The sequence below is a fragment of the Uranotaenia lowii genome, chromosome 2 (genome assembly GCF_029784155.1).
Source record: "Uranotaenia lowii strain MFRU-FL chromosome 2, ASM2978415v1, whole genome shotgun sequence".
NCBI classification, from domain to species: Eukaryota; Metazoa; Arthropoda; class Insecta; order Diptera; family Culicidae; genus Uranotaenia; species Uranotaenia lowii.
This window is the reverse complement of record NC_073692.1, coordinates 236,366,508-236,383,260: the sequence shown is the minus strand read 5'-3', so window position 1 is coordinate 236,383,260 and position 16,753 is coordinate 236,366,508. Positions and strand designations below refer to the sequence as shown.

Sequence of the window (16,753 nt, the reverse complement as noted above, 5' to 3'; positions counted from 1 at the left end):
CAAAAGACCCAGCTAAGGCTATGATCATTTAGTATCCGGGCACTTTATTTCGGTGATATCTACGTTATTATCTTGCCTATTTTGATAGATTTTTAAGTTAACGTATGTTTAAGATATTTACGCACAAAAAGACATGGTAAAAATAATTTTGCACAAATTTGCTCCTCTTACGCATTTTGCGCCTCGAAAATTCTTCATTGTTGACTTAAAAGCTCATGAACTGTTGATTTTTTCTGATTTTTTTTTTTTTTTTTTTTTTTGACACAAAAGTTAAGAAGTATAAGGAGCCACTCTAGGATGCTCACGAAGTTCAAACCAAGCATCTTAGTGGAACCCTTGATCTTAAATATTGTAAAAAGTCTATGGTTATTGGGGATAACTGAATGCAGACTCCTTAAATAATGCAAAAAATCCATTTTCAGCTGGCAAAAAGTTTTGCCTGACTAGAAGACACCAAGTAAATATGTTGAAGTTGAGACGAAAACCGATCACAGCAATCTTAATTTGAATTTGAATTTATCATAGCAATCATGTCTTTCTCGACTCACTATAAAAGCAAGCACTAGATTGTAAACTTTATCCATTAGTTAATAAACTGTTAAACTTATAACAAGTTGTGTTCTCAGTTAGTAGTTGTCCATTAGGTTATGGGCTCAGTAAATTGAAGCAATGGCCACGAACGCGAATCCTGGAATCGAGCGTCTGGTAGGACGGGAGAATTGGACCACGTGGAAGTTTGCAGTTCAAACTTACTTGGAAGTCGAGGACCTATGGGAAGCGGTGGAACCGAAAGCGGAACCGGATGGGACAGTGGAAGCGGTTGACCCGGTGAAGGACAGGAAAGCCCGAGGCAAAATTATCTTGTTCTTGGAACCCGTGAATTATTACCACGTGCGGGAAGCAGCCACAGCTCGGGAGGTGTGGAGGAAGCTTTGTGATGCTTTCGAGGAGACAGGTCTTACGAGGGAAGTGGGATTGCTGTACAAGCTGATTCGGACCGATCTGGAAAGCTGCGGTACGATGGAAAATTACGCCAACCAGATGATATCCACGTGTCACCAATTGGCCGAAATTGGTTTCCCAATTCCGGAGAGGTTTGTCAGTGTGCTGTTGCTGGCTGGTTTGCCGGAAAGTTTTCAACCAATGGTCATGGCATTGAAAAATTCCGGAACACCGATAACCGGAGATTCGATCAAGACCATTTTGCTGCAGGAGGAGTCGTTGCCAGGGAACAAAACAGCGCTGGTAGCCAAGGGACGTTTCGACAAGAAAAACGGTTACCATGTCAACGCCAAACAGAAAAAATGTGCATTCCAAGCTAAAGTGTCATCGTTGCAATAAAGCAGGCCATATTGCAAAATTCTGCCCTGCTACGAAGAAAAGCGGCGAGGCGTTTTGTACGGTGCTGTCTGCTTTCCCCCTGGAAAAGACACGTGGTTGGTACCTTGACTCGGGCGCATGGAGGTGTTGGAAGAAGTGCGAAAATCTCACGGGACGGTGGTTGCAGCTAATAACGGTTCGATGCAAATCAAGGCGAGCGGAACGACGGAACTCTACCCGAGGTGTCAAGAGAAACGAACTGCGGTTCCGGTCCATGATGTCCAGTTCATTCCAGAACTATCGGCGAATTTGCTGTCTGTTGTGCAAATTGTGAAACGTGGTTATTCGGTGACGTTCAACAACGGAGGGTGTCGAATTTTGAACCAGGACAAACAGCTTGTGGCGACCGGAAGCATCAAGAACGACTTATTCAAGTTGGACCAGCATGATGTTTCTGGTGTGGCGATGGTTGGTGCTTCGAAAGTGTCGTTGGAAACGTGGCATAAGCGAATGGGTCATCTCGGAGTGGCCAACGTGAAGAAATTGGCCAACGGTGTTGTAGATGGTGTGGTGCTTGAGCCAGGTGATTTCGGTGACTGTGCCACGTGTGCTAAAGGGAAACAGACAAAGCTCCCATTCAGCAAGCAAGGTTCGAGGGCGCAAAAGTTGCTGGAGATGATTCATTCGGACATCGGCGGTCCGATGGAAGAGTGTTCGCTTGGAGGAAACCGATACTACATCACATTCATCGATGACAAGTCTCGCGGATTTTCGTTTATTTTCTTAAAACGAAATCGGCTGACGAGGTGCTGAAGTGTTTCAAGGCGTTTCATTCGATGGCAGAACGGCAGTGCGGTCGAAAAATGAAAATTTTGAGGACCGATAACGGCAACGAATACACCAACACCGCGTTCCAGCAGTATCTGAAAGGTTTGGGTGTACGTCATCAGACAACGAACGACTATACTCTGTCGTGACCGCGTCTTCCGCGGAGATCCATTTCGCAACTCACGCAAGCTCACAACTCGCAAAACAACGTCCTTAAGATAACCGAACTTCACCCGATCCAAAATTAATTCCGAATACTTCGGTAATATTCGGACGAGAAGTTCGGATCCGTTTTGGTTTTCTTTTGTTGAGCTAGAAGAACTTTATCTCCAACTTGCAGATTAGAATCTTTAGCTCCTCTTCGAGTGTCAGCGTATGATTTACTGGTAAATTTGGCTTCCGTGTCACGATCTTTTACTTCTTCTCTGTTCAAAGACTTAACATTATCCGTATGCCAAAGCGAAGGAAAGGTTCCGCGGAATTTCCAACCAACTAGTAATTCAAACGGGGTAACATTCAGTCTTGCGTGGGGGATCAACGTGTTATGGTTGTGCACGTACTTATGAAGGGCGACTCTCCAGTTTGACCCGTCGATTCTCGAAGCAGCCAAGGCTTTGATTATGCCTTGGTTCTGACGTTCTACACAACCATTTGATTGTGGGCATAACGGAATTGATTTGCGAATCATTACTGCTTTTTCTTCCCAGTAGTTGCAGAATGCCGAACTTTGGAATGGTGGCCCGTTGTCACTCTGTATAATTTTTGGTAATCCCCACAATTTGAAAACATCGCATAACGCTGCATTAGTGCTATCTGCATCTGTCCGACGCATTTCGCAAACAGACAGAAATCTTGAATACGTATCAACTATAATGAGAAATTCTCCAGTACCGAATCCAGGAATCGAGAGGAAATCAATCTGCAACTCTTCCCAAGGCCCGTCTGGTAGAGTCCGACTGGATATAGAAATGGGTGGATCTTTCTTGGATAGCATTGTGCAAGTTTTACATCTTTTTACGAACAACTCTGCTTCTTTGGATATACATGGCCACCAGAAAAACTGTCGCAATATTCGCTTCATCGCCACTTCACCAATGTGTCCGGCGTGTGCGGAAGATAACGCTTTTATCCTTAGAGCTTTTGGTAGAATGAGTCTATCATCTTTGTATAGCAGTGAACCTATGTGATGGATACTCTGTCGATGGGGGGCGAATTCGATTAACGAAGACGGCCACTTTTTGGAGTTTAAGTGAGATAAAATAAGCTGTAAATCGCTATCTTGTTCTGTGCTGCCTTCTATTTCGTTAAGAGTCAAGTCCATTAACCCGCTATCTAAAGAGAATAAGTAATGATTTTCATTTTCTTCTTCGAACGGTACTGCCTCTTTGGAATCTTGAATCAGTCTTGATAAAGAATCTGCTACATTGCTTTCTCCGGTTACTCTTTCGATGGTAAAGTCGTATGGTTGTAGACGTAGCGCCCATGCTTCGGCACGCGAAGTAGCGCGTTTCCCGATGCGATGCTCACCATTGAATATATATTCGTTGGCTTCAGCATCCGTACGAATAATAAAAGAACGACCCATTGTCGGAAACATCCATTTTCCTTAAACCGTCTATCACTTCCAAAACTACTTTTCAGAATGATCAATCAGCGTTCCTCCGTTCGTGTTCTTCTTGCTTTCTCGCTCTTCCTCTTTTCAGAGCAACCCGGTTCTTTCCTCTCTCATTCTCTCTTGGCAAGAGTCATGCAACGGGTAACGCTGGCTATTTTCGTTAAACGAAATGATTTTCTCGCTGGCACAACGGGAAGATTATGCACTCAAAGAAATGTTAATACAACTTAACGAATCATGCACTCAAAGAAATGTTTCAATTAAAATTATTAAATTTCCAATATTCCATCCTGTTTTTTTTAATTCCATTTTTTTTTATTTATCTATCGTTAATTTATTTTATCATTATTTTCTCTTTTAATCTCTATTGTTCTCTATAGCATCCACAAAAAGTTCAGTTCGATCTGTCTTACAATAATAGCCAAGTGTTTTTATTTTTTGCAGAGCGTTGTTTTGAAGATATTTGAATTCCTTCTCCTCATTTTCAGTCCAGTAAAACGAATCGGAACCGGCAAGGGCTCTTAGTTTTTCGGTATTAGTAGCTCTATGAACGATGAAGCGATCTGCGAAGGTTACCCATCCGAGGAAACTCTTAACCTCCGCGCAACTAGTAGGTCGACGAAAATTTCGTATAGCTTCTATTTTCTCGCTTTCAACTTCCCAACCATCAGCAGTTAATCTGAACCCAAGGAATTTCACTGACTGGCTTCCATAAACGCATTTCGAATCATTGATTTTTACATTATGTTCAGAGAGTTTTGTTCGTACTAAGGCCAGTCTTTTGTCGTGTTCATACTTGGTCTTACCAAATACCAAGATATCATCTTGATAATTTTTGCATCCCTCACAGCCTTCCAAAATCTTGCACTGCAACACCTCTTGAAAGATATCGGGGGCATTTGTCAGTCCGAAGGGAAGCCTGACACAGCGAAACATACCAAACTCGGTAAAAAAATTTGTAAGGTGTCGTGATCCTTCATCGAGTTCAATATGGTAGTACGCGTTTGAGAGATCTATTGTAGAAAACCACATGGCACCGTCGAGTTCTGCCAAGATCCTTTCGAGTGTAGGCATTTCGAATGGAGTTCTGTAAATGTAGTTATTGGGACCGCGAAGATCAATTACCAGACGTATATCTTGTTTGCCTTTGGGCACTACTATCATCGAAGAACAGAACCTAGAATCCATTTCAGGGGTTACCGGCTCAATGATTTTGGCTGATACCAACTTTTTCAATCGTTGTTCCACCAGTGGTTTTACCGCCACAGGAATGTTCATAAAAACATTACGACACGGTGTTCTGCACCTGTCATATTCTATTTTAACGGGAGGAATATTGAACTTGAGGAAATTCCTCATCATCTATAATAGCCGCAATCTCGCCAGCTTTTGGCTTTGAAATTTTTGAACAAGTTTCCTCAAATATAGGAACTTTTAATCCAAGCATAAGAACGCTATAACGTTGCGCTGTTGTTCTACTTAGAAGAGCCTGTTGTGCGTGGACAACATAAAACTTTTCGATATATAATGGTCTCTCAATAGATATGAACAAGGGTGCTTCGAATGTAGAATAAACTTTGATTTCACTGGTAGATGCATATGCTTTCAGTGAACGGTCTGTTTTTGAGCTAACGTTGAATAGATTTTCCTTGAACTCATCTCTCGCGCACAGCGCATCAAATATACTCTTCGAAACTGTATTCACTTGTGCACCGGAGTCTATCAAAAATCGAATTGGCATACCCGCCACCTGTGCATCAATCATACCGTCATTCAAACTAGTATAGACGGTTGCTATCAGATTACCTGAACTTTGGCCAGGACAATGAATGTTTGCCTGTAGAATGAAATACTTTTAGTCATATTTTGATAAATATTTTATTTGAAATGAAGAGAACACACTAGAAGGTTTTTTTTTTAAATAAGATACCATTGATGTTGATTTTTCATTTAAAAAAATTAAATACAAAGCAAAGAAATTTGATTTAATAGAATGTTTGTGTTCTTTTCAGATTACTCAGTGTTGTCACCTACATATTCAACCGGAGATGTTGAACTTTCGGATTTTTCTACGACGGCAATTTTCCTCGAGACCGTGTTTGCATCGGAGTTCTCTATTGGCTCGCCTCTTTGGAAATTATGACATGCACGACCGATGTGACCAATGTATCCGCATTTGTAGCAGTCCAGGTTTTTCGATAGACACTCTTCAGAATCGTGGAACACGCTATCACATCTGATGCATTTATTAGATTTGACATTGGTCTGCAGATCTGAGGCCACACCACGTTCATTTTTAAATGAGGCTTTGAAACTTTTATTTGGAACTCCGCTGTTTGGACTTCTGCGCATATTATTGTTACCTTGAGCAGTTCTCGAAGACCTATTCCAAGAGCCTCTAGAAGCGGAGTCAAATTTAAAGCGGTTATCATTTTGGCGATAAAACTGCTGAGCCACAAAACGATTTCTTGGACTTTGTCCACGGTAGCCGCGCCTTCTTGTTGGATACTCGACACGAACCGGAGCAAGCAAAGCTGATTCATTGTTACCGTGCTTTAACTTGAAGTATTCCTCGTTGAGCTTAATGGTTTCGATTTCTTTGACCTTATCAACGATTTCTGGAAAAGTGCCTTTAAGTCGCATCATTTCGAGAGCCATTTTTCGCACATCTTTGTTTATGGCAGTACCCGCAATGGTACTAATGATTTCGGTGTATTCTTTTTCGTCACCGAAGTTACACATTCTTGCCAGTGACCCAACGCGCATGACGAAGTTCAGGTCAGACTCATCCGCAGCCTGCTCAATCAAAGCCAGTTTACGTCTTTGCATCATCACATCCGAATCAGACGCAAAGTGTGCGTCCAAGCGGTGCATGGCGTTTGAAAAAGGAAATCTCACTGTCGTAATTTTTTCCACTTTACTTAACCTTTTCACGTGCATCTTACACAACTTTGAAACAAAACTTATGAAGGAACTCTACGATCCTTCCTTCCCAAAATTATTCCATAGAATGCCCGTTTCTTCTCCGATACACACTCACACGCTTTTTTCGTTCGTTAAGTTTTCGTGCGCTTTTCGTTAATGGGCTTGCACGCTGAGAATAGTTCATTCATTCTTCCAACTTGGAGAATGAAAATCTATGCTTATTTTTCTCAAGAAATTATTTTTAAGTTTTCCTTAAATTTAATCTCAAATTACTCATTTGTTTATTATAACGATGTTCTCATTATGCTCAATAATATTTACTCTATCAATAATCCTTACATTACCGAATTATTAAATAACATAATAAAATTCAGCTCAAAAGGTCACATTAGTTTTATATTTCCACGCTATATCTACCACATTCGCCTTCTCCTGTACTCTAAAATTACATTATCAAATAGAATGCTTCCTCAATGATCTTCCTTATTCGAACGATCACTTTTCATGAAAAAAAAACTGTCTATAATTGTCTGCACATTTGAAAAGGGTTCATCCATGTTATTTTATTAGCGTTAATATCACTCACAAAGATAAAAATCATAGGTTTACTGTTACCTGTATGAATATTTAATCAACTTTTACCCTTATAAAATTTCAAATTTGCTTTGATCATTTTTATTAACATTACCTTTTTTGACATGTTACCTATTTCACAGCTAAAATGTTACCAGCATGCCTGTTCTAAGTTATCTTTTACTCAACAATCGACCATTCTTTTATTTAATATTTAATCTTTTATACCAGCCAAGCCTAGTTCAACTCATGACCTCTCACATGAATCGATCTAAACTTGACCTCTCGCAAGCTTGATTATTCTATATCAAACTTGTCGTGAAAACGAGTTGTCGTCCACTAAGCTCAACTCTTCTCAAGTTATCTATTACTCATTACTGATTTTCTTGTTTTACCATTTTAGTTTCTCATTTTCTTTTTATCTCATCATTTCATCGTCTCCTATTCTCATATTCTTGTGCTCATATCTTTCGATTATTTCATTTTCTTAACTTCCTATTATTTTTATATCTTTTAATTTTTTTTAATCGTATCATCTTTTAACGTCAAATTTCTCCAGTTTCTCAACTTTTAATTTTGGTTACTTCTCATTGATTTTCTATTTTATTTTCCAATTTCGTCATCTGATTTTTTTCATCATATAATGTTGTTCGTGAACTGAACTGGATCACTCGCATGTTCTCGTTTTGTTGTTCAAACTTGGATCTTTGCAGATTGTCTTTAAATTCATCATTGATTCATAATGCGAACCATAACCTCTCGCATGAATCAAACTACACTTGACCTCTCGCAATTGTCCATCATTCAATCATAATTCGAGCCATGACCTCCCGCATCAATTGAACTGAACTTGACCTCTCGCAAGTTGCCCTTGGAATGTTCAAACAACGCAAGTTGTCTTTGTATTCATTCTTTAATCTTCAATGTCTCGCATGAATCGAGTTGAACTTGACCTATTGCAAGTTGTTTTTTGAATGCAGCTTGCATCTTCGCTAATCTTTTCCCTTATTATGTATTTCCCAAAAGCCCAATTTTAAGAAAATTACATTCGAATCAATCGAATCGACCGTTTTTCCTCTAAGATCTTTGAATTTTCTTGCCATCTTATTTCCTATTTATAATTTCAGCTTCATATCATCTTTGCTCCTTAGATTATTATTTTTGCATCTTCTTATCATCCTATCATCGAAGTTTTTCACTACCCACCTTATTCTCTTCCAGTCATTTACTTTTCTCATTTCCTCATCTTGTTATCTTCCTGTATTACAATCTTCCTCTTGATTTATCTTTCCAGCTTCTCATCTTCTGATTATCTCACCACTTCATCAACTACTTCTATTTTGTAGTCTTTTAATTTTCTTATCTTTTCACCACACTTTTTTTGACACATCTCCCAATTATTTTGTTTATATCATCTTACAATTTCAGCTTCATCTTTTCTCATCACTCTTCTTATATTTTCTCTTAGTATTCTAAAAACTTCATTTCTTGAGTGTTGTTCCCTCATCTATACATTTTATTTTCGAATATTCCAGAAATTTGATTACTCGTCATATCAAATTCTGATTCTATAATCATATATATTCCACACAATTTTTCTAAATATCTTATCTTGTCATGCATATCCTCTCATAATGACCTACTAATAAGTTGCTACCTGATATGACGGTATCACTTTGTTAAGAAACTATGAACATATTTTATAAATTTCTGGAAATCACCTCGAACCAAGCAATCATGCCTTCATTACTGTTCACTAAGTTATTGTGCTTTGAGTTATCGAAACTACTGCAAATTTGATATTTTCATGTAACAACAAATCAAACTATGCGATTTTATATCCAATCAACTTACTGTTGCATAATGAGTATGAACTTAATTGTGATTATATTATTTCCGTTAGGACAGAGAAAATTTAGGTTTTGTAGATAATAACTTTGTAGATATTTTAGAAAATGGCGCAAAACTTCTGATCTGCATTTTTCTACACAGAAAGAAAAATGTAATCTTACATTGCACGTTTTCACATCCTAACCACGAAAAATATGAAAAAGAGTATAATATTTAAAGGCTAAGATGAACTTTACATGTCACCGCATGCGAAATCCAGTGTCAACGTCAATTTGCCAATTCTGTTTTGTTTTCGTTCCTATTGGATTCCCAACGAAGGCGAACTTCATCAATTAGCATGCAATTTCATGCAAATCTTAGCGTTCGCAACGCTCGACCGTATTTTGTTGTACCTGCTCGTGTGCTGTTCGCTTCTGTTCGAATCGAGGTGGTGCATGCTGAGTTTTAAAGCAAGTAAGTGAGAAATAAAACTTAATACCCTTCTAATTATTGTAATTATTATATCAAATAGTCAATTTTATTTGTTCCAGAAAAAATGCCACTTGAATTCAACGAAAGCTCGGGCTACCCCAAGTGCATGACAACTTATTTTCCTATCAGCATGTCAAACGCCGTTGCCGTCGTCGGGGGAATAGCACCAAAAAAACCGGTATTCGTGAAAATTTATTGAATACGAATTTTTCTTGTGTGGATCAAATAAAATGTATGTTTAAGATATTAAAATCTCTTATCAACAAATATCGATGCTTTTCTTATTGGATAAACAACCATACCAAAAAGAATGATGGGAAACGTAGGTTTACAGTAAACAAATCAGTTGAAGGCGATGGGAAGTTTACATGAATTAAGCCGTATTGATACATGTAAATACCCGATTCCCTTCTACCCATGCAGTTGCATGTAATGTTACAAGGATTTTTCTAACTGTGTAGTCATCTTCTTCTACCTCATGGATTGTATCTTATTTCGAACATCGTTTATATGACGTTTGGGTGTGCCGGAATATTATAAGACTGTTATTAAGTTTACGCTGAGATGAGACGTACAGTCGTGACACCGTTCCTAATCTGCGACAATTTTCATGTTTTTTTTCTCTTTTTATCCTCTAATTAATTTTTGTTCATCTTTTTTTCATTTTCTTACGCTTATTTGACTAGTCAAGTGCCTTGCTAACTGCTCTACATCAGCACTTTTATTACTCATGTTCTTCTCCTTTTCTTATTTAATTCTTTCATCGTTTAGTTATGTCATAATATAATCTTTTTCGTCACATCATTCCAGTTTCTTATTGTTTCATTATTTAAACTCTGTCTATCTTCATCTGCCACCCTTCTCATCTTTCCTCTTCATATTCTCATTTCTCACTTTCCTTACAATTATTGTCCTATCATCATTTTTTTTTCTCCGCATCTTCTAATCATCTAATTTCTCCATAAACTCATCTTTTTATTTTATTATCATCAAATATTTACATATTTTCCTCACAATTTCGTCTAAGCTTTTTAACTTCACATACCCTTTCTTTTCCTACACTTCTACTTTTGGCATTTCCTTACCTGCCATGTTTCTATTTTTAAATTCGGTTGTTTCCTCATCTTTTCCTTTTTTTTATCTTGAACATCTCATCTGATCATTGAATCTTCTCCTTCTCTTATCTGGAGAGGAAAGTATGTTAAGAATATATTTTTTTTCTTTCTTCGTTTTGTCATTATTTCATCTTCTTATCTCATTAGCCACTCTTCTCAATTAATTTTTTTTTCCTCATCTTCTAATTAGGCTATCTCATCATTTTTTCTCCTTCATTTTCCAGATAATCATCTTCTAAGCGCCTCGCAATTAAATCTTCTCCCTTATTAATCTTCCATTCTTCTCATACTTTCATTTTCTCTACATGGACATCTTTTAATTCTTATGTTTACCTTTTTTTCTTCTGATCTTCTTTCCATCCATTTTTTTTCCTCAACCTATTATCACTTGTTCCTCGTTTTCTCTTTCCAGCTCTTTCTATCTTCTGAACTTTTTTTTATTTTCTTATTTTCTCATCATTTTTTGTCGATCTCTTTAGTTTGATATCTTTTCTTGATTTTGTTTTTTTTTTTAAACTACTTAGAAAACGAACACAAACACATACAGGATCTCAATGAAACATGACGTTTCCTCGAAGAGATTCCTTTTTTCTTAACTCTAAGCGTACATCTTTCGATGATATGATGGCTAGCATCTTCCAAATGCTAAAACCACCAACCCACCGAAAGTTTACTATGTATGCCGTGACCGGGATTCGATCTCATGCCCCCTGACTTAGAAGACTTGAAGGCTATCCTCTACGCCACGTGCGACGGTTTTCTCAATTGTATTCAATTTTATCATCTTTTAATCATTGTAATCGCATATAGACTTGGACTAGTTCGAAATATACCTTTTTCTAAAAGCTATTGATCTTCGTCTATAATTCTTTTTGTTTTCATATTTCCCTATCTATCTTCTTTCTTTTCTTTAAAAAGTGAACTAGATATAAGCACACAATTGTAATCAAACAAATCGAGTTTGGCTCCTTAAAGCCCAAAGGTATGAGCCGTTTCAAATAAAGAATTTATAAAAAAAAAATTGTAATCGCATATTGTCTTCCCCATTTCCTCTTACTGTATTCAGATGATTTAATTTGGAAACCACAAACCACGTTTCATGAGAACTAAGCCACTTCTACTGATATGCCATGAAACAACATTAGTATATGCAAAATTATTGTACTGTGGAAGTACGATTGAAGCTTGTTGGTGATTGGCACCTCTTGCAATGTAATTTTTTTCTCCAACACTTCTACGAATCAACTCAACGCAAGTCGTTCGGCTAAGATAACGCAAAATCCAAAACATTAACATCATATCATACGTGTCGGAACTAATGACATTATTGCCAATACTCATCTAACTTCCGCTGATGATCCGCCGCATTTTCAAAACTAAAATTTCACATCGTTCTAACCAACAGGACCTATTATTTTTCTTCTTTATTCTTTTTAGATTGCACTTGCAGCAATTACCATTCTCAAATCATTATACCACTAATATCGAGACTAGCACTCGAACCAGATTTTTGTTTTACTTCAGAGACTAGCACTCTGTATCAACGTTTAACTTTTTGATTCATTTTCATAATTTTAGAGACTAGCACTCTATATTTTAGTTGTTCATTCATTACTCAGAGACTAGCACTCTGTTTTTTCTCCATTCTTTTATATAATTGCAGAGACTATCACTCTGAATTTTGGTTGTATATCATAGTCGAGACTAGCACTCGACAGGTATGCTTGTTTTATTTCAATCAAAGGCATCGAGACTAGCACTCGATACCATTTTCCTAAGTCCAACACGCAGAGAAAACTAGGCTTTTGAACCAAAACAAAAATGATTTTGTTTCAAAACATTCATTTTTTTGAATCTAACTCCTGTTTTATTTGAACCAAAAACTTTTGTTTTTGATTCAAAAAAATATTTTTTGAAACAAATAATCAATTATTTGAACTAAATATTTTTGGATTTTGAATTTAAGCAAATACTTTGATTCTAAATAAATGTTAATTGAGCTTATTTCTTTTAAAACAAAGTCAACTTTTTTTGAACCAAAGGAAAATATTTTTAACTTGAAGAAATGATTCCTTTAAATAAAAACTCCAGCCTTTGATTCAAAAGATATTTTGATTTGCCTTGCAAGAAGAATACAAAACCGAAAAATCGAATCAAGTTTGGCCGGTCGTGTGAAAATGTAGGTCAGAGTTAGATATATTAAAAGGATTCAGGATGAAGTATGGTAAGTATGTTAATTAAAGAGTGAATATCGAAGATTTTCTATAAGTGATTGCGTTTTTACAGAACCAGAGCAAAAGGATGGTTTCCCTGGATGCCTCAACCGAGATGAAAGCTGCGCACGATGACACCGCTCCAAATCCAGCGGTCAGGTCGACAAAAATTTAGACCGGATCGATTTTAGTGAACTAGTTTGTGGCCAAGTGTTTCATCTGTTGTAAATAAAAATTAATTTAACATATAAATTTCTTTCTTTTTATTTTTTGAAATTCCTAATAGGAATTTCAAAACAACAGGAAATATGTCCTCCAATTGGAATAAATGGAAAATGGTTCATGGTATCATCAAAGTTCAATGAACCAATCTTTTTAAATCTAAATCTAAATTACATTGTGGCGAACGAAAACAACTTTGTATCAAATGAAACAGTTTTTTGTTTCAAAGTATTAAGATTTTGATTCAAAGATTTTTCAAAAGAAAAATTCTTTGAAACAAAGGAAAATGCTTTTGAACCAAAAGAATTTTTATTTGTCCCAAAACCAAAGGAAAAAATCCTTTGTTTTTGCGGCACTTTCCTTTGAAATAAAAAACCTTTTCGCTGCGTGAATCAAGTTATTTTTCTTAAATAACCGTATACAGCTCAGTTTCTTTACTTGTTCTTTCACCTTTCACTTTTTCACTGCTCAAACACAAATTTGAATCAATTAGCAACCGCGAAATGCGAAAAAAACAGGAATCTCGTTCGAACATTATAGAATATTTCACTTTTATATTTTAATCTTTCGATAAAATATACTCACCAAACGGAGCTGAGACTGCGCCATTGTCGTAATTTTTTCCACTTTACTTAACCTTTTCACGTGCATCTTACACAACTTTGAAACAAAACTTATGAAGGAACTCTACGATCCTTCCTTCCCAAAATTATTCCATAGAATGCCCGTTTCTTCTCCGATACACACTCACACGCTTTTTTCGTTCGTTAAGTTTTCGTGCGCTTTTCGTTAATGGGCTTGCACGCTGAGAATAGATCATTCATTCTTCCAACTTGGAGAATGAAAATCTATGCTTATTTTTCTCAAGAAATTATTTTTAAGTTTTCCTTAAATTTAATCTCAAATTACTCATTTGTTTATTATAACGATGTTCTCATTATGCTCAATAATATTTACTCTATATCAATAATCCTTACATTACCGAATTAATAAATAACATAATAAAATTCAGCTCAAAAGGTCACATTAGTTTTATATTTCCACGCTATATCTACCACACTCACAAAATCGGGAGTCGATGAGGTTGATCGAGTACTTTTATAAATTTCTAGTAGACGCTGTCCTGCCTTTACTTTAAAAATTGTATATTGAGTTGCCTCATCAGAAACGCCTGCCAACCTAAGGGAATCTTCTAGAAGATCTTTCCAAGCATTGTATACGTGTCTTTCAATGTTAGGCCCGTCACCAAATGGTTTGCATTCGGGCACAGTAATAGATGCGATTGATATTTGATTCATGGAAGAATAGAATCTAGATTCCTCTAGTGCGGAAACCATGCCTCGTCGATGAGTGCTCGATGGACCCAAACCCACATTGAAATCGCTTTCTGGTGTTTCTGTTCTAATGTTACGATCATGATTTTGTAAATCTTTAATCATTTGTTTAGCCTCGTTAAGCTCCCTGACAAGCTCAGCCGTTTTTGCTTTTTGTTCTGCAAGTTCATCAACGATATTTTGTGACTCTGGGCATGACCTAGCTAGACTGGTCTGAAGCGACCTAATCGTCTCTCCTGCTTTTTCTAGTTCTATGGCCAGTTTGGTAGTTTTGGCTTTTTCCGCAGCTAGTTCATTGACCATTGTATCCATATCGTTATTTTTCAACATTTTCCTGTAACATACACACATGAAATTTATCAATTTTGATTCTTTCTTTCGATTCATCTACCAAATATTATTCTTAAGAAACCCAATTGAAAATATGGAACATAAACAACCTTCAAATCAGGTAACGTTAAATACACTACAGATCATTCCAATATTTCTTTTACCGTTAAAATTAATTTTAAATTTATTTCAAAATGCTATGATTTTAAACATTAATTGAAAAGGATACAACCTTTAAATTTGTTGCATTATTGCTCAAATAAGTTAAAATTTGCTATGATTTGCACGAAAAAACATATTTCAAATATGAAAGGAAAGTAACCAAATTTGGAATTATAAATTGGTGCTGTAATTTATGGTACCAATGCACGTATTCAAATATTTCTATATAGGTAGGTTAGAAAAACAAAACAATGAAAATGTGTTGGTACTTGGAAAGTCGAGAAAATTTAGTTCAAAACACTATTTTTATAATTATTTATTTTCATATATATTTTTATGCATATTTCATCATTTTTTTTTTTTAACTGTGACCTCGCTCAGATAATGAAATATGGAGTCCTCTCGCTCCTTATGTGGTTTATTTCCATTAACCAAATCATTCAAAGAGCTCTGAGGCCTCGCGTTCAAATGCTTTAAACTGATTTATGTATTCACTATTGCTTGTCATTTTTAGTTACATCATATCTAATTGAGACCTCTCGCTCAAGAATTTTTTTTATTTTTTTTTGTCGACTTTGTATAGACGAGACCTCTCGCTCAATTTTGTTGATGGTCGACTATTTATGAAAGTACAGATGAGACCTCTCGCTCATACCATTGATTTAGGATTCCTTTCACACACAAAATTTACGATGGAGTCCTCTCGCTCCTTTTTTGAGACCTCTCGCTCAGTTTTTTGTACATTAGCCATCCAGTCTATATGTCTTTTTCTTTTCTTCTTTTTTTTGAAATATCACTTGGGAAAGAAAAAAATGGCGGAACAAATTGCAAATTTCACTTTTTTTTTTACCACTTTAATTTGTTATGTAGAATAATTCCGCAGGTTTCTTTTAGAATTCAGTTGTTTATTATAGGGGCTAGTACTTACCGTGAAGGAGCACTTCCTGCGCCATTATTGTCGTGACCGCGTCTTCCGCGGAGATCCATTTCGCAACTCACGCAAGCTCACAACTCGCAAAACAACGTCCTTAAAATCAATCAAACCGAACTTCACCCGATCCAAAATTAATTCCGAATACTTTTGTAAAACTTTTCGAGACCACAACGTATGTCTCGACTCTCGAGAAGCAACGTCCGTAAATCGATCCGACGGGACTACACCCAATATAAAATGAATTCCGAAACTCTGCTTGAATCACTTTCCGACACCACAATGTGTGCTTTAACTCTCGAGACACAACGTCCGTACGCCGCAACTATCGTTTTCAGAATGCCGAGTTTTCGAACGTCGATCTGATCGTCCGTTAGATGCGGAAGAGGGATAGAATTCTCTTTCTCATAGATAGCCATCCCGTTTCTACACTGTCAAACAAAGTATTTATATCACAGTTTATTTGTGGCTTGCAATTTACACTGTTATAGTGATATACTTTAGATATTTAATATTTAACCATCATTATTTCCTACATACTCCTGAGCAGAACGGGTTTGCCGAAAGAGCGAACAGAACCATAGTTGAACGGGCCAGGTGTATGTTGTACGAGGCAAATCTTGACAAGAAGTTTTGGGCCGAAGCAGTGTCGACGGCGGTTTACCTCATCAATAGTCTCCCACTCGAGGCCATGATTTGACACCGGAAGAGGCATGGAGTGGCAGGAAACCTGATCTATCGCACGTGAGAGTCTTTGGTACGAAGGCAATGGTGCAGGTACCGAAACAAAAGCGCAAGAAGTGGGACCCGAAATCACGTGAGTGCATCCTTGTTGGTTTCGAGGAAGACACCAAGGGCTTCCG

The 16,753-nt window shown here is 36.9% G+C and overlaps 1 protein-coding gene across 1 annotated transcript; it reads right to left on the bottom strand.

Annotated features, from left to right (window-relative positions):
• Positions 1–2,392: 2,392 nt before the first annotated feature.
• Positions 2,393–3,733, bottom strand: LOC129742428 (uncharacterized protein K02A2.6-like). Its single transcript, XM_055734325.1, has one exon. It carries the CDS (start codon positions 3,731–3,733, stop codon positions 2,393–2,395), a length of 1,341 nt encoding a protein of 446 aa, XP_055590300.1.
• Between the last annotated feature and the right edge of the window lie 13,020 nt (positions 3,734–16,753).